Source organism: Antedon mediterranea, chromosome 10, assembly GCF_964355755.1.
Source record: "Antedon mediterranea chromosome 10, ecAntMedi1.1, whole genome shotgun sequence".
Taxonomy (NCBI): Eukaryota; Metazoa; Echinodermata; class Crinoidea; order Comatulida; family Antedonidae; genus Antedon; species Antedon mediterranea.
The window spans coordinates 5,904,904-5,928,716 of record NC_092679.1 but is presented as its reverse complement, the minus strand read 5'-3'; the positions used below and the strand labels follow the sequence as shown (position 1 = coordinate 5,928,716).

Below are 23,813 nucleotides of genomic sequence, written 5' to 3'. Positions count from 1 at the left end.
AAAGACTGTGAAGTCAATAAAAAAAAAAATTATATTGTAAATGTGAGTCTGATTTGGAAGGTTAGCATTCACTGTTGATGCTTTTGACCCCCTTCGGCACCCCACTTACACTGTGACATTGTTTTTTTTGTGTGTGTGCTTAAATTCTTTTTGATTGTTTTTAATTTTACCATAATCTAAAGCTCCTCACCTCCAAAAGAAAACATTGTTAGCATTACAGTACATTCAACCATATTCCCCATTCAATGTAAGCACTTTACAATGAGTTCAATAATTGTACTTTAATAACCCCAGTATACACTCTATGTATTGAAATAACATTTTCATTGATTCATGAATGTTAAACCACATGGAGCCTGTAATCACGTTTAGTACTGTTCTACTGTGTATGTCTTTCCTCATATTAAATAAACTAATGACTTTCTGTTTTTGTTGTATTTATGTATAGTATGTTCTGAGGGTCCCAAACGATCAGCAAATTGGATGAATCACCCTCATTAAATATGGTTCAAATAAAATAAATATTTGAAAAAAAAAAAATAAAGCTTACACTATACTACACAATTCAACAGTTTTATGATGGGCGTCACTAGCCATTAGAATTGTTTTTAAGAGTTTAGAATTGATTTTTCTCAACAAAAAAAACTGCCTAGTGGCAAATCCAGTTATTTGAAATTGAGGTATACCTGTCATTTCAATAATATAAACATGGAGCTACCCTTTAAGGCTCTTTATTTTAGCTTGACAAAGGTAACCCATTTGAATGGTTTCATACATTCATTGTAGATTAATAACGTTACCATGTTAACTTCATTTTAGGCCGCCTTGTGATGGAGAGAACAAAACATACCAGTCGTGTAATGTCCATGATTGCCCTGCGGGATCTACCGATATCCGTTCAATGCAATGTGCAAACTATAAAGATTTTGAGGTCCAAGGAAAGAAACATTTTTGGGTTCCATACACTGATAGTAAGTATTTTGCATTTTTGTATAAATATGAGTATAGTAGGGCTACACACACATACACACCTAATTAATAAATTAATAATAATACACTAAAAGAATAAAAGTCTTAAATAATGTATTGTTTGAATCATATTTTTGAACTGAAAAGTCACTTTTGATGTTATGTTATGTGAAAATAGATTCTCTATAAACAAATGTATGCTAATTTACTTCGTTTCGTGTACACTGAAACTAGTTGGTGTATATTTCAATAAATTAGAGAGTCAGGTGATATTAAGAATCAATTAGGAGCTCTCCATCAATATTCATTTAAGAATAATGTTTGTTTAATATTAATAAACTATTTATTGTCTAATAAACTTTTGACTTTTCAAATTTGAATATCCGAATATTAACTGATCGCATAATACATAGGTTTAATTAAGGATATTGTACATTATTTAATTTGCATAATTATAATTTTTCAGATTTTGACTTTGTCATTTTACAAAGTTCCTAATTTTGAATTTGTTCAAGTTGTGGAAGTTATCACAACATAGATTATTTTGTAGGCATATGCAGGTACAGTATTATGCTGTAGATATGATGTATTGTCCTCCAAAACCATGAAAAATAAAGATGAATAAAATCATATTTTAAATAGGCAATTTTGCAGTTTAAAAATTATTTTAAACCATTGTCTGACAGACAATTTAGGTATTGTTTGCTTTAAATAAATTTCATTTTTTTTTCAGGAAAATTGTTTCGATCCTGTTTTTGGTCAAAGTGAATAACTATTATGTGATAATAAAATGGCATATTTAACAACAAAATAATATCAATTTTTTATGTTATAAAAATAAATATTGTTAATAATTACATTTTTTCTTACACTAATAGCTCCAAATAAATGTAAAGTTGTTTGCATGCCAAAAGGAGGGCATTTTTATCAAAAATTCAACGAGAATGTGATAGATGGTACAAAGTGTTATCCTGACAATCCTTACTCATTAGATATCTGTGTCAACGGCAAATGCCAGGTAAGAATGTATTCTACACCTGTTTTATGCAAATTATTGAACACAGAACACTTAAAAAATACTGTTCTTTCTTTCCTAAAGTCTTTTTTTTTTTCTCAAGATAATTGTTTTATTGTTAAGAGTTTATTGATTGGGAAAATATAAGTAATATATTTTATTAATAAATATGGTGTTAAATTTAAAGTGTCTGAAAAAGCCAAATGTGCTTTCTATACAACCAAATGCTAAAAAAATGGATGTCATTGTCTGCCATCCTGCGTGTGAACCGTATGGTAAAAATATGTCATAGCAATTAGTAAAGATTTTTAAAATAATTCAGGGTTAGATTGTAGTATAATTATTGAAAAATCAACTTTTACCTAATCCCATATGAGGTTTAAAGATCTGTAAATGTTATAAATAAAAAACCCAGTTTGGAAACAGTTCATTGATTTTGAATAGTCAAAAATGGAAAAAAAGGTTGTAAGGATAAAAATAGATATTGATAACATATTACCTTTAAAATAGATTAGAACCAGACCAAACAAACATAGGTTTAATAATGGTATTAACATTTTGGCCGATAGCAAATTTGGGGTTCACCACTAAAGTGGACTTCCTACTGTTAGTGTTACAGTAGTATTGTAGGTATTGGCCTGATTATTTCGATACGATTTGGCTTTCTCATTCCAATATTATACTGTACCGTGGTTAAAATAACTCTTCTAATAACCCTACTAAGTTACAAGTCAAATGAAACCAAATATGAAGCCATTTGATCAGCAAACAGTAGGACAAAAATAGGCAAAAACAAGTCTTAAAATTTGAAAAACCTGACATTGACTGGTTAGACAATAACTGCATAAGAAACCGTGTTGTCGGTACACTCTGTATTTATATCTGCAAAAGGTACCTATTGTTTTCCTTACAACTGTAACACTTGTCTTGTTATTTTAAGCCAAATATTTAAAAGCTAGGTAAATATTGCCATGTGTACTGAGTGGTGGGACATTTTTTATACTGTTTAGATATTTTATTTTTTGTTGGGATATGTGGCGACATAGACAAAGAGGTAGAATGTAGTCTATGATTGTATTTGTAGGGTGTCCTAGATTTCTGTCGATCAAGTACCTGTAGGTTAAAGCTATCTCTAGGCTAATAGTTTCATACTTTATACTCCAAGAAATACACTTTTCTTTACTGTCACACTCACAGTTGGACTTAAACCCTAACCTTGTTGAAAATATTTATATTTGACCTAGTAATTATTTCTATGTGACTTTGCCACAACATTGGAGTGGTTACATAGTAAACAACACTGACAAGAATCCTATAGGCCATATAGACTGTTTTCAAAATATGCCTAAAAATACAACTCAATGGTACTTATTTCGACATCCTTTTACATTGTTTTCATAATCAATTAACTTTTCATATTGTTAAATGTGAGAAAACTAAATATAAAACTATGGATTTCTTCAAGCCCTGGCAAATGTTGGTATACAATTTTAATTTTAACCCTAACCCTAATTTTATGAATGTGCGCCTACTAGCTGTACCAACTAGGAACCTAATGCAAACTGACAGGATTGATTTAATTGTGTCACCATGGGACTAACTAATCAAATTGATATTAGATTTCTATTAGTTGTTATCAGTACATAAACCTTCACACTATGAAAACGGAGTTGCCATATCCGAATTACTAGTGGTACTTTATCTTGACAATTATCATACTTGTCTTCCGACCACAAAATCTACTTATTAATATAAAACGTTCCCATCATCATACAGTACATTCTTATGTTAATAATCACATACCAAAACTGTAAGTCTTTTCTATGTTAGCATTTCACATTCCATCTATTTTATATCAACTATATGTATATATGTATTTCCATATATAAATCTAAAGGCAAATTACTGAAAAAATTAAAATGCTTGGGGTATCAGTGGCTGGATCTCAATGGAGATACAAAAAAAAAGGCGAAAAGCTAAATCAAAACGATAAAGTAAAACAGCCAGAAAAGTTAGCAGAGCTTTCGGGCAACACTAGCCCTTCATCAGTGCAACTGCAAGATATTTCCATATATATAATATTCCCATACAGTACATCATTATAGTATTATACATAATACGGCTTTACCACGTTGAAACACCGGTTCTCGTCAGATCACCGAAGTTAAGCAACGTGGGCCTGGTTAGAGCTTGGATGGGAGACAATCTGGGAATAGCGGGTGCTATATACGGAGCTGGGGTCCCGTTAGGCATTGAAATCAGCACTGCTGACTCTTACGGCAGCCCCTGCATCTAGTATCTGCCTCAGACCTCTGGTCAAGGTGGGCACTGGACGAGAGAAGCCCTTGATCAATGTCAGGACAAATCAAGGTGCTTTAAACAGTCCGGACTTTGTTTGTATCAAACCTGTTAGTGGCGGTAATTATCGCTGTTGGTTTCGATTGAATAAAATAAAAAAATAAAAAATAAAATTAACATTTTATACACACTTTTTGGACCCATTCTTTATTTTTATATAGCATAAACCAATATAAACAGATTTTGTTCAGTTTGATATGGTGTTTTAGTGTTTGCCTTTAGCAATGTAATTCCAACAAATCTAAATCCATCAACAAGTTTTATCCAAACAAAATAAATCAATGTGGATTATTATCCCTCGACACAACCCACAATACCTTGCCGGCCATAAACGAAATTATGAAACAAATTAAATGAAAATATGGAGTTGTACGATGTTTTCAATGTCAGACGCTGTTAACTCTGTACGTAGCTAAAAGCATGCCCTCTGGCTGGTACAAGCGTCACACTGTGAGAAAGCAACCTGCTATAGTTTATCCAATTAACTTTGAAATCATTTAATATTTTACGATTTGTTAACAAAACATTCTTAAAAGTTTTTGTAATTTACGAATTCATTTTAAACTCAACAATTATCAAAAGTAATGGGAAAGGTGCACATCAAATCCAGTAATTTGTTAAATAAGAAATTCTAAAGCTCTGTACACATTATCAAACTAGAAAGCCACTCCGAGAGGGCATACCTCCGCCTACTGTAAAATTCTCCTACATAAGATTTCTCCGGTAAAAAAAATATATATATATATTTGTGTGTGTCTTAATGCTGTTTGTGATTTAGGCTATAATTTCATTACAAGCATGTGTATGCGAGTTTGGTGTAATGGCCTTTCAATTAACAATAGCTTCAGTTGACTAACAATAGAACAGCAACGCGAAAATCAAACGAGTGAATTTGAAAAGAAATAGGTTTTTTAAACTACTCGCATCAAAAAATGTGCACATTAAATCAAATTATGTTTTAAAATTACTAATCACAAATTATAACTCTTGCCTTTTGTTCAAAAATTAAGTTTTTTGGACAAGTACTGTAGTTCTCGAGAAAATGCAATTTCAGTTTACTTGTTACTTTAAGACTGCTCGCCGGCTTTTGAAAAATTCTGTCCTATCTTTTAGCACTAGCAGGTCTAAAAAAGTATACTAAAAAGTGGTCCAGAATTGGGACTGTGGTCCCAAATGGTCCAAAAATTTAATGGAATGGTCCTTGACCACATATCTATCTGTCTATTCATTTAGGTAAAGATCTTGTAATTACTTTTTGAGTAATCCTGCTAACATACAAACAAACAAACAAACAAACACACGCTACCGATTACATATACCTCCTTGGCGGAGGTAAACTAGTTTGGCAAGAAATGTGTGTGCCCAAATTTGATAGTGATATGGCCAAATATGGTTGTGATATAACCAAATTATGGTAGTGATATGACATCATCATGTCCATATATGGGCACATTACATTTTGTCACATAAAGTTTGATAGTGAAGACAGCTTTACAAACGTCCTGTAGGTTAGAGGGCTAATACCACAGGATGAGCATGCTGTGTTAGGGTAAGTGCACAGTGAACTTAACAATGTCAGCCTAAAGAACATGTTTGCTTTTCTGTATTTTAAACCTTGGTTACAGTATAGCACAAATGCAGTACAAATTTTACTTGACATTCATGCAAATTTGGAGTACAGTAGATAACTTATAGTCCATTTTTGAAAGGTAAAAAAAGAAAGATTTCCGGACCTCTAAGTCTAAATCCCCAAACCCCCCATTTCCCATATCGTACTACGGCCTCTTTCTATGCATACAGTTTTATAGTAAAATAAATATACATTGATATACTATTTTACAATTATTGTTATCAATGAATTATGATTTAATTATATAAATTGAATCCAGAGGTAGAACATCTGGATTTAGAACCACAACACCTTGTAGACACATGTTTTTTTTCTCTATGTTGAAAAAAATATTAAATCATTATTACATATTACCAGATGGGACATGCTTAATGTATGCAATCCCAGGGTTTTCTTTCATATAGTAATTACTTTGAATGGCTCTAGGTTATAGACTGCAGCCATAGTATTTGTAATAATTCCATTATTAGTTAGTATAGTCAAAATTATTGTTGCTTGACTGTTGAGTTTTTTAAACAATTATGTTATTTATACCTGGGAGGCTTTTGATGATAGGTGAGGTTAACATCTTTTCATTTTTCGTCATGCCCATGTGGGAAATATCCTATTTTAGACCATCTTAAGCTCTGTCTACACTATCAAACTTTATGTGATGTGCCCATATATGGACATGATGTTGTCATCACTAGTTTGATAGTATAGACAGAGCTTTAGCTATTCATACCTCTCCCATCCTAAACATGTAGGCTTCTTAGGTACTTCTATAAGAACATTAGAGGGTTGAAATGCCCTAAAAAGAAATTACCAAGAAGAGTCACTCAGCACAATTTCCCATGCCAATTATAGTACAGTACCAACTTTTCAGAATTGTTTTTGCATTTTGCAGCCGACAACAATTTTTCCCGGAAATAGTTTAATTTTGGCGTAACAATAATTTATGCTTTATTTGTTTCTAAACAAAACTGATTACATCATCTTGATTGTTTGTTACTTTTTATATTGTTTTGAGAATGCAGGCAAATTTTTCATTACAAATAGGAAATCATACTGTCGTATGTTTCTTATTTTGACAAGGTTCCAATGTTAAAATGTACATATGTAACTGACATATTACTTACCAATAATAAAATAACTTTCTAACCTTGAAACAATAGATTGTAATAATTGAAATGTGATTTTGGCTTGGGGAATAAAAAGTACAGTTTATAAATTATAACTTGAAAGTGTAATTGTTTCGTGCCTCACTTAATTTCTGATATTTGTCGGTTTTCCTGATGCAATGCATAAGGATGTAGACTTATTGTTCTTATTAAATTTGTTACACTTTATTTACTCTAAGCTAATTTCATTGTTGTCATAGTGCCTTTGTTCATGAACTACACATTCAATCAAATATACATGGAAAAAAAATCATACACTTGAGGCAATTACAGTATCCAGTTTAAATATTTGTAAATAATTGAATAAATGTTATGACGTAAATAAATGTTATAATTTATAAAACATTAATATAAAACAATGTACAAATTGGATAGGTCTCCCTCCAATTAAAGACCACCTTTGGGACCCAGGTTTTAGTAGTGTTTAGTAGCTGTAATCTCTAATTAGAATACCTCTAACTAAAGACCGGTCTTTAAATTACCCTAGTTAGAGGGAAATTAAATGAATTTTCAGATGGGTGTAAAAAGAGAGATGGGAAAGACACAGTGAGTAAGAGTGTGTCTATTGTTCATCAGGATACAAACATTATTTGACCAAGAGGATTCTTTTATTTTAATGATAATTTAAATTGACCTTTTTGATAATATTATGTGAAGATTGAAATTATTATACCTCCATGGAAACAATTAGAAATGAGATAAATAACCAATAAAACAAATTACTTGACTCTATTATTTATAATAATGTACAAATTATACAGCATATTAATCACGATGTGATTCCTTGTGTTTTGTTATTCTTTTATTTGACTTGACATCTATGACACTGCAGGCGTTAATTTTTCTCTTTATGTTGTTTGCGTTTTAGAAAGTCGGCTGCGACCGCATGCTAGGTTCTAATCAGGTGGAGGACATGTGCCACGTTTGTGGTGGCGATAACAGCACCTGTCAATTCGTGGAGGGCGTATTTGGGTCAGAAAAGGAGTTGCCATATGGTGAGTAAATAAACAAACACTGAACGTTTTAAAAAGAACTGAAACACTGCGACATTCAAGATGTATTATCCCCCAAAACATGAATTAAATCAATTTTTGTAGTTTTGATAAAGTTATTCACTTTTGCCAAAACAAAAATAACAAAATAACAAATTCAAAATCAAATAAATTTTTGCTCAAAATAAATAAGTACTACTATTAAAATTGCATATTCAACAAAAAATGTTTTTACAAATTGTTTTTCAGGGGGACACCATTATCTTTATATAGCATAAATAATAAACATTTAGTTTCAAGTTATATACTTTTTGGAAAAACTAAAAAAATTAAAAATACCCTTTTCTAAAAGTGTGTCCTTAAAATTGTCATACATATCTCACAAAAAAACTTGACAAAAGTCAAACCAACAAGTTATATACTTTTTGATAAAAATAAACTGGTTATTAAAAACACCCTTTTCTTAAAGTGTGTCCTTGTCATATCTTAAAGACAAAAGTCCCAAATTTAAAGGAAATGCTTTCTGAAGGTTAAGTGAACTAACAATTATATTCAAGTTAACACATTTAACAGTTGAATTGTATCAGGTTTTATTACATTGTAAATTACATATGAGGTTAGAATAATTGATGATATGTAAACCTGTTATAGGTAGTTGTCTCTAGTGTCAAGAAACAAGGTCAATATTTAAAGGTGATATTGATAGGAAGGGATTCAGGTAAACTAGTCCCTTACCGAAATAGCCATTGTATAGTGTACATGTATGTAAAATTTGAATGTCCATACAGTTGGCTCTCCCAATCCACACAGTCTCTGATAACAGGAACACTCTTCTGAAACAAGACTTTTTTTTAGGCCCAAAAGGTCCCATTCTTGTTTACCATAAAAAACATTTGGAATACCAGAATTTCAGGAAAACCAGACATTAGGCTAGCTAAAGAGTGTCCAGTATTAGGAGAGTTGACTTCTGCGATGCTCTCAACTAGGAGGACGAGGACTCGGAGCCTTAAAGGGGGGTTCCGGGTTTAAAATGAATAGTAAAAAATGTAAAATATATTTGTTTGTCTCTTGAACGGTAAAAGTTTCAATTTATATAAGCGCCCAGTGAAGCAGAACGAAGGCTGTGAAATCAGGCCAGATTACAAGTGCAGCTACGGCAAAATCACACTGTGGTTACAAAATAGGAAATTCGTGAAATGGTCCATCTTCCGACGACTCGTTATCATAAACCATATCAATTAATTTTGTAAAATTATACTTATCTGATGTAATTTTAGTCGGTCTTCCCATTTATAAAGTCAATTTTTTATGAAAATTCATCAAAACAGTGAAAAATTAGATATGTTTGCACTTTACGTTTGCCGATTTTCGCACCGAATTAGGGAAAAATCAAAATCAATGAAGCGTAACGTATACTGTACATTCCTGCTGAGGATCGAGCGAGACGACGATACACGTGCTCTCTCTGCTGCCCATGCCTGGCATCGTCACGTGATAAGCAAATACAACAATACCAAACTGGTCGGGTCGAGTATACCCCGTCTATAATCACAACATGAACGATGTACAGTATTTGATTGAAGGTCGACTCGACCTACCGGAATGGTATAGATAATATAGCTCGAATGAGAGAGTTGGAATATTTGTGTAGTGCAGCCTATAGTAAAAGGCCTGGTAGTATCAATTCGCATAGGGTCTACTACACTAGCTAGCTCAATTTTTAACTGGGCCGGATCGGCTAGGTCTCCTTCCTACTACCTGGTCTACTTGCTTGATGCATGAGTATCCGCTTTTTTGGAGAGTAAACTAAACCTATTTATTTTAGGCCTACTTAGACGATCGGGACACCATACGTGTGGACGGCGATCGGACCTTGTTTTGCTTCAATATTTACAGCCGATTTTGTAGAATGTTTTAGGTTTAGATTGTTTAGGAGTTTGGTTGATAGGATGGGTTTTGTTATTTATGGGCCAATCGTCTAGTAGTAGGCTAGCTAGGCCCATGGGCCCCATTGTTTTAACGTAGCCATCGTGGCATGGAATCCCTAGTCAGAATGGCTCTCGCCCATATTATTATTAGGCTAGGCCTAGAGTAGTATTGTACGTGAAGCCGATAGTTTAGTTTAGTTTAGTTATAATGGGAAAGTTTAGGCGATGTGCCTTTTTAAACCCCATATCAACTACATTGTGTCGATGCGATTCTTGAAGGTATTAGCGGTCTCAGAATTGACAACGTCGGCTGGTAAACTGTTCCAATGGTTTATTACTCGTTGCGAGAAGGTATGTCTTCTACAGTTCAATCCTTTATGGAAAGTAGGCTTGAAAAATCTCAGGTGATGCCCTCGAGTAATTCTGCTAATGTTACTTCTCATTTGGAAAAAGTCATCTGTACTATACGATCTGTACTATAGAGGTATAAAAATAGTATAATTTATGACTCCGTATCTGTACTAAATTCTGTATTTCATTAAATGTATGCTACTACTGTTATTATTACACTTTAGGCCTAGCTTAGAAAATCTACAAAAAATGTATTTCACAATGATCACAATGGTGGTCGTCGTTTGACAGGGGAGAGAGATGTAAATTAGTTGACAAACACAACGTACATGACGTCGCGAGTTTGGAATCCACTGGTGACGTGATTTTGTGAATATCTCATGAATATTAATGAGCTTCCCTAAGCTGCTAAAAAACAGACTTTCCATGAATTTACCCTAAAATGTATATGAAATTTAATTTTTTTAATTTCTCGTTATTACTTCTTCATTCTGAAATGTCTATATTGTTATAATATTTTTTATTTAATAAATAAACGATATTTAAAAGCAATTTTAAACCCAGAATCCCCCTTTAATTCCATTGAAAGTTCACTGCTATGGAATGTGCTATTTGTATTGGCAATAGTGGTACATGTGCTTTAATGAATATCAGTAATAATTTATCTTTCATAATGTCTATAACTTGCTCAGATCAAATTCCTAGCAAGTTTGAGATGCTAGGCTGTAAAACTCATTAAAAGCAAAGCACCCTTGTGTATACTAGGATCCAAATGATCCAACTGGTTCCCTAAAACATGTTCAATGGGTTCTGCTGCATAGCGCCGAATAAACCGATTATTTAAAAAATGTAATTTTTATTTTGACTGCATTTCTGCTCAATTTTTGCTCCAAAATAACCGTTTAAATCAGTGGGTGGTCGTTGAAAAAAATCGTTAGAATTACCCAAAATGCAATTGGTCCTGGCGGTTAATTCAAACGTTACTGCAGTGTAGTTGACAGCAGCCGTCAATCAATTAGTTATTTTGTGTTGCAGCTAAAAGTTGTCCAGCAATAACCGGTTAAATGTGTTCTAATACCGAATTGAATGGTGTTTTTACCAGGTTACTTTGCGCTGCCTTTTAACCGGTTACCACAACATTGTCCTGTTTTTGCTCCAAAAACTGTTTTAACCGGAAACAGGACCAATGTTTTCATGATTGGAATTATAAAGTTTTTATTTGTTTAGTATTTTATTTTTTATTTTAATGTTTATGATTCACAGGGTATAACGACATGTTTACAATTAAGGCTGGTACCACAAACATACTAGTACAAGCTGAGGTTCCAAATGGAAATTATCTAGGTTAGTATCAATCAAGATAATATTATTATGAGTTTATAATAATTATTGTTTCTTAAATTAATAATAGCATTTGTATACAGTTTGAACAGTAAATAGTACATTACATCATGATTATTATTTAATAAATTATTATAAATTCATTATTACATTAACAAGAAAAGGTTTTATTTGGCGTTCATTTTTGGTTGTGTGTAATTGGGTCATTTGAGTGACCATTGAAAGAAACTTTAAAATCTAAACTTTTAATAGTACCTCAAGGGCATTATAAATATATCACTAAATACACAATGATTATTATCTCATCAAACAAATTCCAATACATTTTGGTGTTATAATGCTCAAAACTTATCCAAACCAAGGACTTTACTCGCAATAACTGGCATTCTTATTATAGGATGTTAGGGTACGTTTACACAGCGTAAGCCTGACGTGGCTTACTCGAGGCGTTTCCCAGCCCTACGCCGTACATGTGAATAACAACTTTTAAATGTGGTTTTTTCACCCAGGTGTTAAAATATGTTTTTATCATTATGATGAATAAATTGATAACATTAATTAATAAGACATGAAGGTTTTAATTGCTTTTAAGTTATTTGATATCTTATTTCGTATGAATGGGATTTAATAATGATGATAATATAAAAATATGCTTTGTTAAAAATTATGATAAATTAAAAGAATTGATTTTGTTCAATAGAAAACAAATTAGCATGTTTCTTAAAAATTTGTATGTTAAAATAACTCAACTATAAACAGTTATGGATCCACGTTTATGAAATATTGGTGGGGCCCTAGGACCTAGAGCACTATATTTACCAACAACTTTTAACCACTTTCAATCATGATTTCTCACTTTACAATAAATCTGTTACCAAGTTGAACACTGAAATACATGATGACTACTTTAAAGTACCATAAACACATCAATAGTTCATAAATTACAAAGGACCAACACATATGTAATGCTATTAATAGAAGTTCTTGTTTATTTGTTATTTTTTAGCCTTAAGGAATTCATATGGTACATATTATTTGAATGGTGACTATAGGATTGGGGGGCAGAACGACATCTTTGATGCAGCAGGCGCCATGTGGGACTATGGCCAGCATCCAGATACAGGTGCTGAGTATCTAACATCCATGGGCCCCCTCTCGGAACCAGTGGTAGTGGTTGTGAGTAAAAATTTAATTCAATCTTTAATAGATATGATTTTAATCTTTAATAGATTGAATTCAATCCTTAATATATTTAATTTAATCTTTGGTAGATTTAATTTAATCCTTAATAGATTAAATTTAATATTTGGTATACTTAATTCAATCTTTAATAGATTTAATTCAATCCTAAATTAAATTTAATCTTTGTTGGTAGATTTAATTTAATTGTTAATAGATTAAATTTAATATTTGGTAGATTTAATTCAATCTTTAATAGATTTAATTCAATCTTTGATATATTTAATTAAATCTGTAATTATTGTTGTGTTAATTACAAACTAGCACAGTGAAGAGAAATATCTTTATACATGAAACACGGGTACTGGTAGTTTAAAAGTTGTCCAAGATGAATGTGTACTATAGGATCAAACTATGTGCATATGTATATGTACCCTTAAGCTTGGTTCCCACTAGAGCGTAACGCAAGAACGTAAACGCAACGCAAGCGTTTTAACCAATGACAAGCGAAGTTATAGCCAGTTAGCAATCACAAGCGAATAAGCCATCGCTTGTGATTGGTCAATTCACTTGCGTTGCGTTACGTCCTTGTGTCGCGTCGCTAGTGGGAACCTCGCTTTAAGGCATTTGCAGACTAGTTATTGTACAATACTTTTACAATAAAATGAAATTTATATATACCACCAAGCTCTTAAAAAACATGTACCTAATTTTAATACAGTACTGGGAAAGTTTACAGTGTATTTGCCATACATGTAATTTAACATCATTGTTGTACTTATCAATGAAAACTGGGTTTATTACCCTGGCCATTTCTGTATTATTTAGTATTTTGTAAAGCCCATATGAATGATAAATGTTTACCAGGTCACACACAATTCTTCTCCTGGGAAAGTGAATTTACTATCATTTCCTTGTTGTATAATGTAATTTGTTTTGTGATGTACAGTAATTTAAAGGACAGCACACTTTATGTGCGTTAGTTTTCACTCAATGCAGGTACATTGTGATAAAAATTAGGATGCAACGCAAAAAAACGTACACATAACACAAGAAATTGGACCAATCACAAGCAATAGACTATCCGAAATGTTGCTTGTGACTGGTTGAATTACTTACGTTGTGCGTATGTTCTGGCATCCTAGAAGGAACTAGCCTTAAATTATATTTAATAAAATTTAGTTTTTAGTCTTAGAAAAGAGGAACAATAAATTAAACACATCTGTATTAGTAGGCCTAATATACAGTACCTTGTCCAGCTGTTCCAGAAATTTGATGAAAGATGGCACTATGTAGAGATTGATGGAGGTAAAGGGTTGTTGATTCCTCATGGCAACAATTTCAGAATTTTAGAGTAGTGTGTTTTATAAATTTTAAGTATACAATCAATTAAAGGAAGGATGAATGGCCGTCTTTGATATAAACCCAGGTAAAAGTTCAAACTCATTCAACCTTCTTCCTCAGCATCAACGTTCATCACAATATGAAAATATTGATCCGCGCGCAATGCATGTTGGGATACTCAGTAGGCCTTTAAAGTGTGGTCTAATGGTACACGTTCCTAGCTCTGCTCTGTCTACATTATCAAACTTTATGTTACAAAAAAATGTGATGTGCCCATATATGGACATGATGATGTCATAACACTATCATATTTTGGCACATCACACTAGTTTGATAGTGTAGATAAAGCTTAAGAGCTTGGTTGTATGTTCAAATCAATCTAGAAGGACATTTTCAAAGTCCAGAACCTTTTCTTCTGATGGCCCTTCTAAAATCCAAAATGGCATTTAAAACGCAAGAATGAAAACCACTTCCTTTACAAGGTTACTGTATATAGTATTTAACTGTATAGTTCTATTATCACCAATTTATATTTGTTTTATTATACATATGGATGTTCCAATTGTTTCCATGTATTGTGTGAAATGGCCTACTATCCTACTTGTCAAATCCTAATGGCACAACCTATTGATAAAATAAGGTTTATGGCCTGAATTACAGGAAAACCTTTGATATAATGTCTGATTATGTACATTGTATATCTCAGGATGTGGTAGGTGGTGAAATTTAAGTATTGTTTCAATTTGTCATTTGTTTTGATTTTGTCTGTCGTGTTCAAGACAAATAGTGAGAGGAGATTTTGTATTTTTGTCCCTAAATATGCTACCCTGTAATGTCCAATTAGACGAATTGAATTGAAATCAACCTAAACAAATGAATACTTCATGCTTTTTAAATTATTATAAAGATCAGGGACAGATTCAGGTTTGTTTGTTTGTTTGTTTTATCTTTATACTGGGTGACCTCTTCAGTCAAAGACTGATCTCCCAGAGGGCCCAGTTGGTGATCAGTGGCTGTGATGTACTACTACACCGGAGTAACCCCCTACTCGTCTCGAAAGATGTACTAGGTTCTTTAAAGTGCACACGAGCAAGTTGTGTACACTGGACCTACGGTTTATAGTCCTTATCCGAGAAGACTCGTTCTACCACCAGAACCATGGAGTGAGTGAGCCTCGAACCCCTGCCGATGTTATGGCTACGTGATTACGGTTCCACTGTCTTAACCGCTCGGCCACTCACTCAGGTTGTAGCAATAGATCCACACGCTCCTACTTTTGACAGCTAAAATGATTAAATTATCAACAACATATTTGATATCTATTTCTGATTGAATAGACCGCCGTTCCGCAACCTATGGGTTGCAACACAGTGTTTGGGTCGTGAAAAAAAATTGATGGGTGTCTCAAAATTGTTTCAGATACTGAAATTTTTATCAATTATACATTTATCTATATGTGAAATGTTCTCAGTTTGTAGAATCTACAATACTGATTACATTTTACATCTACAAGTTTTTTCCCTATGTTGATGCGCGTCGAGTACCGTAGCGTTGTACACACAATTGGGAATCGACATCTGGGCAATGGACGCTTTTGACGCATAGTTCGTTGTTAATATACAAGTGGTAATCCCATTTTAGGACATGGATTTATTAACCTACCAACTGGTTCTCTGATACTATTTTTCTGTAGTTTGCAAATAAGTGTGCAACTTGACTGAAAAACTGCGGAATGCTGGACTAGACTACCAATATTATGTTTGTTCAACAAATCCTGAATTTTCCACTGTTAGATATGCCTACAATATTGTTTGTATATTTTTTTACTACTTTCAAATAAGTTTGGCTTATCTTAAACTGCCATTCATATGCTGGTTTTCAATTCAATTGCTGAAATAATAGTGAAAACAAAGACATGTTGAGTTACCTAAGGACTTTTAACACCCTGTTTGATGCCCTCAAATAACATGATTTACAAGAATAACAAATCTTCAAAGAGTGGTATAACCCTCCAGGACGCTTTAAAAGTTTTTGTTGCCAGTAATGAAACCTTGTGAGTTCTTTTCTAAATAAAAAGTACTGATAAAAAGATATTGATAAGGTTAAGTGTTATCAACTCCATTGAATGCTTTAAGTGTTAGTTATATATAAAGTAGATCATAAATACAAACATTAAAACATGATCTAACATGAACCTAAGAACTTATACAAATGTTAGCATGCAAACTACATATTCCTGCACAAATACGACATTTTAAAATCTTTTGAATGTTTAAATACAGACGTGCAATATTCCAAATCATTCATTTTACTTTGTCCCCCCCACACCCCCTCCTTCTTTCCCTCCCTAAACCAAATTGACCAATATTTGAAATGGATATAAGCTCACATTTTTATTAATTATTTAATGTTCCCTTAAAATATTTTTTACAGTAGTTTGACTAACTAGTTCTGGTTTAATCCCAGGCCTACTTCTAATATTTCCTCCTCCCTTTCCTATTCCTCCTCTCTCTGCCTCCTGTTTTTTCCCCTTCTACTCCTCCTCCCTCTGGCTCTTTCTGTCCTCCTTTCCCTAATCCCTCAATATCCCCTTCCCTCCTTCCTCTCTCCTCCCACTCCCCATACCACCTCATGCAAAACGTGAACCAATGCTGTGATTCAAGAGGGCTGGCTTAATACACATAACAAGTACATAACGGTAATACTACTACTAGACTAAATTTACAATAGTAAATTTAATTTAACATGACACTAATAGGATACTGTAGGAGTAATACTACTCATGGTTGGCTCTATTCCCAGTAGTGTTTCTCCTATGGGGAACTTATTCAAACAATCTAATTCCTTGTCCCAGTAGGGCATATACTTGAGCCATTTAACAAATACTGTTATGATAACATGAATATTTTAAGGTCCATGAAGCGGTCATATTTTTTTTTTTATTCATTGATTTTTGTTCAATTCAATTTGTCCTATGTTTGTTTAACTTATATAGACATAGGAGGTAGTATAGGTGAAAAACAATAACATTTATTGATGTGGAAAAAAAAAAGAGTTATGAATGAAAAAGTTTAGGAGGTTGTTTTTTTAGCTAGAGGTAGTAAAGTTTACACGGAATGTTTGGTTAAGCCAGAGGTAGAACAGTTTTACGAATAAACGCTTTGATTGACATATAATCAAGTAACGTTTGATTTGTCAATACTGTAGTGGTAGTTAATTTGATTTGTTATAATACTAGCCTGTGTTGTTATATTTTCATGTAAGATCATATATTCTTATCCCCTGTCCTTTAGAAGAGATGAAAAGCTGTTGGTCCTTTATATAAAATAATGTGTACATAACAAACAATATTGTTTTCATTTGTAATATGCAAAGTATATTAGGGCCAATTATGTGAACACCTTCATGGCTAATGTATCCTCTTTATAAAAAAGGGGTGTCCTCTAACTAGGGGTTGGCCTTACCTTAAACCATAATTATATTGCCTTTCACAGAGAAGTGTCCACTTAATAGGGGTGTTTCCTGAATATGGTTCTACGAGTACCAATGTGATATTCTCTTTTTAAAACCTTTAGATGATGAATGTAGTCGTCTTTTTCACAGAAATGTCATGATAATCATTATTGACGTTATTTGTATCAGAATTTTCTTGTGAGGGTTCCAAATTACTTATCAGCAACAATACGTAGTTGTTGAATCTGTCGTCGTCTTGAATTACCATGATTATTCAAAAATATATTTGTTAGAGTTTTCCCTCGATGGTTATTATGGATCGCAAACCATATTAAAACATGAGATTGCGGCATTAGTTATTATTACATCATTCTTCACATCACTCCGATAACGATTTCAGATGTTATCGACAACAATTGTAGTTTTGGATTAAATCAATTAATAAAAAATTTTATATGATTCAACTTTCTGAACATTTGGTATTTATTAATTTTCAAACAAAGATGTTAATCTATAAACTTTGTGCAAATTCATGTTCACTTTTCAGAGCAAAATTACTGTATATTTATAGTCATGGTAATTATATCTACATGATAAGCTTTGAAGGAGTGGAGATGGGAATGGAGAAAGAGGAAATAGGTGCATTTTTAGTTTTAACAAATTCTATAAACTTATAAACTTGACAATCAATAGTCAGAAATAAAAACGTATTGACCCAGTTCTCTTAATAATTGTCAAACTACAGTTTGGATTTTTATGAAATAATATTTCATGGGTGTACCAAATTCCTGAAATTACACATTTTATTTATTTTGTAAATATTTGTCAAAATACTATGTTTATAAAACAGTGTGATGTCATCACACTGCGTGCCCAACTAAACATAAATTGTTATTTTTATGCTATTTAATCAAATTTTAGATTTTCATTTCTAAATGTTTGATTTGCTGCGGATTTCAATTTCTTTCTGCATGAAATTAAGAATCAGAATCTTGTTTTCATTTATTGATTGTTATATATAGATCCAAAGGCAACTGACTGAAAAAATGACAATGCTGTGGATATCAGTGGCTGGATTTTAATGGAGATACAAATTAAAATAAGCAATAAAACTAAAAACGATGAAGTAAAACAGCCAGAAAAATTTGCAGATCTTTCGGGCAACACAACCCTTCATCAGTACAAGTGAGAGTACTAAGATAGAGATAGAGAAAATTAAGCAATCAAGCTTTATATTAATAATATATATTTTTTTTCAATAGCTAATAACAAGGAATGAGAATCAAGGCATAACATACAGCTACTATGTACCTGTGGGAATGGGAACTGTGGAGACGTACTCATGGACTACAACCTCATTTAGCCAATGTTCAAGGGACTGTGGAGGAGGTAAGATAAGGGGTAGGGGGAAACAGGGACAGCTTTTTTCCAGTTGTGCCAGAACAAGAACTTTTAGATATTCATCCACATGATAAGGACAAGTGGCCTGTTGTAAAATATGGACAAGCAGGCCTAAGATTTTTGCTTATGTTCAATGGGTTATGGTATATGTCACTTAGGGAAACTTGTGATATTGTTTAAAACCGTCCCAGTAAAGTTCTGGTCATTTTGATACCCTGTGTGTATGGATGCGTGCAATAGCAAAAATGTGTATCTAAAAAAAACTATCTTTCTCTAAAAATAGATCATGTGTGTGTCATTTCTACTAATGTAGACAAGCTTGTTGTTAAATAATCAAGTACGTTATTTTTGACAGGTACTAGAGAAAGAACTGCATCTTGTAATCGCAACGAAGATCAAGTGCGAGTACAAGACTACATGTGCGACAAAGACAAGCGACCGTCGACTATCGAAAACTGTAACACTGAACCCTGTCCTCCTCGCTGGATCAAAGGTCAATGGACCTCATGCTCTAAGTCTTGTGGAGAAGGGCTAGAATACAGGGTTGTGCATTGTGAGCAAGAAATGCCAGACGGTACACGTGAAGCTGTATCGATGGATTTCTGTGAAACTGTATTAGGCGAACAACCCGAAGTTATGCGTGATTGTTTAGTTAGGGAGTGTCCTTATTGGAATTCTGGACCATGGTCAGGGGTAAGTAGGAATTGATATTAACAATTGGACATTGAAGAAATGATTGCCCATTGAATAGATGTCACTTGCAAGCTGCTTAGATTCATCACTTGTACTGCTTGCATAAGACTGTCAGCAATTTGAAAAGTAGAACTAACAAGCACGAATGTGCAATACTCGGGGTACAGCGAAAGAAGCTGTAATGACGTCATAAGACCGGATATAACGTCACATACACATCAAAAACCGCGCTACCAAATACGGCTATACGGTACCATCTTCGAGACGTGATATGGCTGCATCCGGTTTGAAATTAAAAAATCCGGCTCTATAACTTTGAGGACATGTCCATGTAGTATATTCATGCTAAATCCGAGCTCAATACTACAACGAATAAGGGAGGAGTAGTAGGCCTACTTTATAAATCGCACTTTTTGCTCAATAGTGTCTGGATGGTAGAAGAAGAATAAAAGATGAGAGAGTCCTAGACTCAGGTACCCCGAGTAATAAAACGAGATATACTCTATATCATATTACGTATACAGTATATTTCACCATAAAGTTAAAGAAAAATAGGTTTCGCCAGGGCTCGAACAACCGGGACCTTCTGCGTGTTGTTAAGCAGACTTGACAACCACTACACTACGAAACCTCTTGCACTAAAAATGTGGGTTACACAAAGTTTTTTAATCCATTTACATTACAGAATAAATATGGTAATAAGCACAAAGCAAAAGAAACATGTGTAAAAGTGATAATTACCGATTACACAAAATAGTTATTTAAAAAAATAATAAAAATAAGATATACTGTGTATAATTATCATATTGCGTATACAGTACTTTTCACCATAAAATTAAAAAAAAAAGGTTTCGCCCGGGCTCGAACCAGGTACCTTCTGCGTGTTAAGCAAACGTGATAACCACTACGCCAAGAAGCCGCATATAACTACCTTACGCTGTGTGGTGTGTGACACATTGTGGCTTCTTAATTAAAGATGTATTGTCCCTTTAAACACAAAAAAATGAAGGTCAAAATATTCTAAATTTAAAGTGGCCATATCAAAGTAATATTAAAGTTATTCACTTTTAGTCGAAAATTTGAGCCAAAAACAACAAGTTTACGTAATTAACAGGTAAATTAGTTTGATTACATTTCATCTGGAAAATCGTCACGAGCGAAAGTAAACAAAGATTTCAAACCATGAGTATGCATTATGCATATGCTAAATTAGGATTGTTTACAAGTCGTCACGGTTAAGAAGGTATTTTCACACAGATCATGAGGAAGTTTTATGATTATGCATACAGAGTAGCCAAACAGAGTAGCCAAACAGAGTAGCCAAACAAGCGCGTTTCATTATGGGATATGTTTTGATTGAAAACTTTGACTGGAAGTCAAAGTTATTTTTTTAACAAAAAAACGTCTGTATTTCAGTTAAATTTTTTTTTTTTTTGAAAAATTTTTGGTGATAGTTAATAACTATTATGATACTTCAAAATGACCCACCTTTTTTCGAAATCTGTTATTTTTTATTTTTTGGGAATTAGTCAAAGGGACAATACATCTTTAAACAAATTAATTAACAAAATAAGCACGAATGTGCGATACTCGGTGTACAGCAAATGAAGCTGTAATGACGTCATAAGACGGGATGTGACGTCACATACACATCAATAACCTACCAAATACGGCTATATGGTACCATCTTCGAGACGTCATATGGCTGCATCTGGTTTGAAAATGAAAAATCCGGCTCTATAGCTTTGAGGACATGTGCCTTTAGTATATTCATGCGAAATCCCAGCTCAATACTACAACGAATAAGGGAGGAGTACAGTAGTACTTTGAAAATCGCACTTTTTGCTCAATAGTGTCCAGATGGAGGAAGAGGAGAAAATGAGTAAGTCCTAGACTCGGGTACCCCGAGTAAAAACAGACCAGGAGAGTATTACAGCAGAATAATAATAATTGATGTACTACACTATTTAGTATAACGCTTTTGACAATCAGCAGATGGTTTCAAAGCGCTTTAAAATGAGATTTTTCGACTATTAATAACGCACAAATTTAACAGAGCATTTTATTAACTGTCATCACTATCAAGCCTTCATTCTGTTGTGTAGTGTTCTCTGACTTGTGGTGATGGGGTTCAAGTCCGAGAAGTGGTCTGTCAAATTGATAGTCATACCACGTCATCCAGTTACTGCGATTATACGACAAAACCAGATACTCGTAAGCGTTGCGATTTGGGGCCATGTGATGGCGTGGACTGGATGATGGAGGAATGGTCTAGGGTAAGTATTCAACATTCAAGAAATTAAAATTAAAAATGTGGAATGCAATGGTTAAAATTATATAGGACAAATGTCTATCCTGCTTAAAGTTCAATATAATATTAAATGGTTGACAGACCAATAGGCCCATAAAATTACATAAACATCCTCAATTTCGGCTTATAGACAATTTGATAGGATTATTTCCCACTTCCCTTAATACCTAATAATCGGGATCGTTAACTAACAGCATTCCCAACTTTCACCTTAATACGACCTCCGAATACCATCGTATTCCACAAAATGTTTATAAAGAAAAATCCGGCCTTGGAATTATCAAATACCTTTTTGCTTTATATATACAGTACCATGTAATTTATTAACGAAGTGTTTTCTGTGTTTGAAAAGGGAATTATAATTTAACTATTATCCTGTTGTTTGTATTCATTTACAAGCCAACGTTGACGTATCATTGTTTTTATAGTCAGCTTTCAAAATTAATGGGGTTTTATGGCCTTGTAAATTAGTCTAGTGTTTATTTGTTATAAGTATTATTATGCAAAATTATATATTATTATATTAAACAGTTCAACTTTAAAGATCAAGTAGATAAGGCCCTTTGGGGTATTTTAGCACATTTTGAATACTAAAATCCCAAATACCAATAACTACAATTATGCCTTAAGCACTTTTGCTTGTGAATATGTGCTCTTTAAATATTGTTTAAAGGTTTGCATGGCGAATGAACACTAACTAACAAAATCAAGTCTGCAGTCAGTACATCATGTGTTTCTAAAAAAAATAAAGTTGAGAATTTCTTGGCAATTTGGGAGTTATGCTACATTCATTTTCTGTAGTACTTGATGTTTGGTCTGACGTACTTGTGTACTTTACATGCACATTAATAACACTTACAAGTAATTCTCGGGTGGGATACGACCTCCAGATCACTAGCCTGGCGTTCATACCTCTAGACCACCGAGCTAGATTCGAATCTCTAGATTATAAATATTGTACCCGGTATGGCTTATACAAGGAATCAACTTATGTTTATAGTCGAGGTGATACTTGTGTAATTTTAAATATTAAGACCAATAATTAAGTTTTGCCTTTAAAAAAAAAAAAAAAGAAAATAATGTTCTTTTTTTCTTACATCATGCAGTGCTCAGAAGATTGTGGAGATGGAGTGAAATCAAGATCCATTCATTGTATGAGCCAAACTGGCCAATTATACCCAGAATCCTTTTGCTTCTCAAACCGTAAACCTATCATTACGAGGACATGCTCTCGCAGTCCTTGTGAATATAAATGGATGACCACAGAGTGGAGCAAGGTAAGTTTTACAGTGACTTTCTCACTGAACATGATGATGGTGGGCTTTGACACCCTTATATTTCATTAATTGCTTTCCTTTTTTTGACTCCACAGTGTACCAGACCGTGTGGCTCAGGGGTGAAGACTAGGCACGTCGTATGCAGCCAATACACCCCTAATGGTGATTGGTTGATTGTGGAAAACTCGTACTGTGATGCAAAGTCACAGCCCTTAGATTATGACAGCTGCAATAAGAAGGAGTGCACATCAGGCACCTGGCTAACAGGTCCCTGGGCAAAAGTATGAAGTGATTGAGATTGTTAAATGTTATGCTTGAAAAATATATAAATTAATTTTTTTGGTCCCTGGGAAAATCTAGTTTATTTTTAGAACCCTGGGAAGAATTTAAATACTTATAAGTAAACTAATA

The 23,813-nt window shown here is 33.3% G+C and overlaps 1 protein-coding gene across 2 annotated transcripts in view; it reads left to right on the top strand.

Moving 5' to 3' along the window:
* The window catches only part of LOC140061360 (papilin-like), a 52,080-nt gene that overhangs the window by 7,205 nt on the left and 21,062 nt on the right, over positions 1-23,813 (top strand). For both annotated transcript variants that reach the window (XM_072107873.1, XM_072107874.1), the window contains exons 4-13: positions 820-971; positions 1,848-1,987; positions 8,001-8,127; positions 11,667-11,747; positions 12,751-12,920; positions 18,983-19,109; positions 19,477-19,814; positions 21,920-22,090; positions 23,232-23,402; positions 23,498-23,683. In XM_072107873.1, the coding sequence (XP_071963974.1) occupies positions 820-971; positions 1,848-1,987; positions 8,001-8,127; positions 11,667-11,747; positions 12,751-12,920; positions 18,983-19,109; positions 19,477-19,814; positions 21,920-22,090; positions 23,232-23,402; positions 23,498-23,683 (1,663 nt within the window). The remainder of the gene's footprint in view (positions 1-819; positions 972-1,847; positions 1,988-8,000; positions 8,128-11,666; positions 11,748-12,750; positions 12,921-18,982; positions 19,110-19,476; positions 19,815-21,919; positions 22,091-23,231; positions 23,403-23,497; positions 23,684-23,813) is intronic.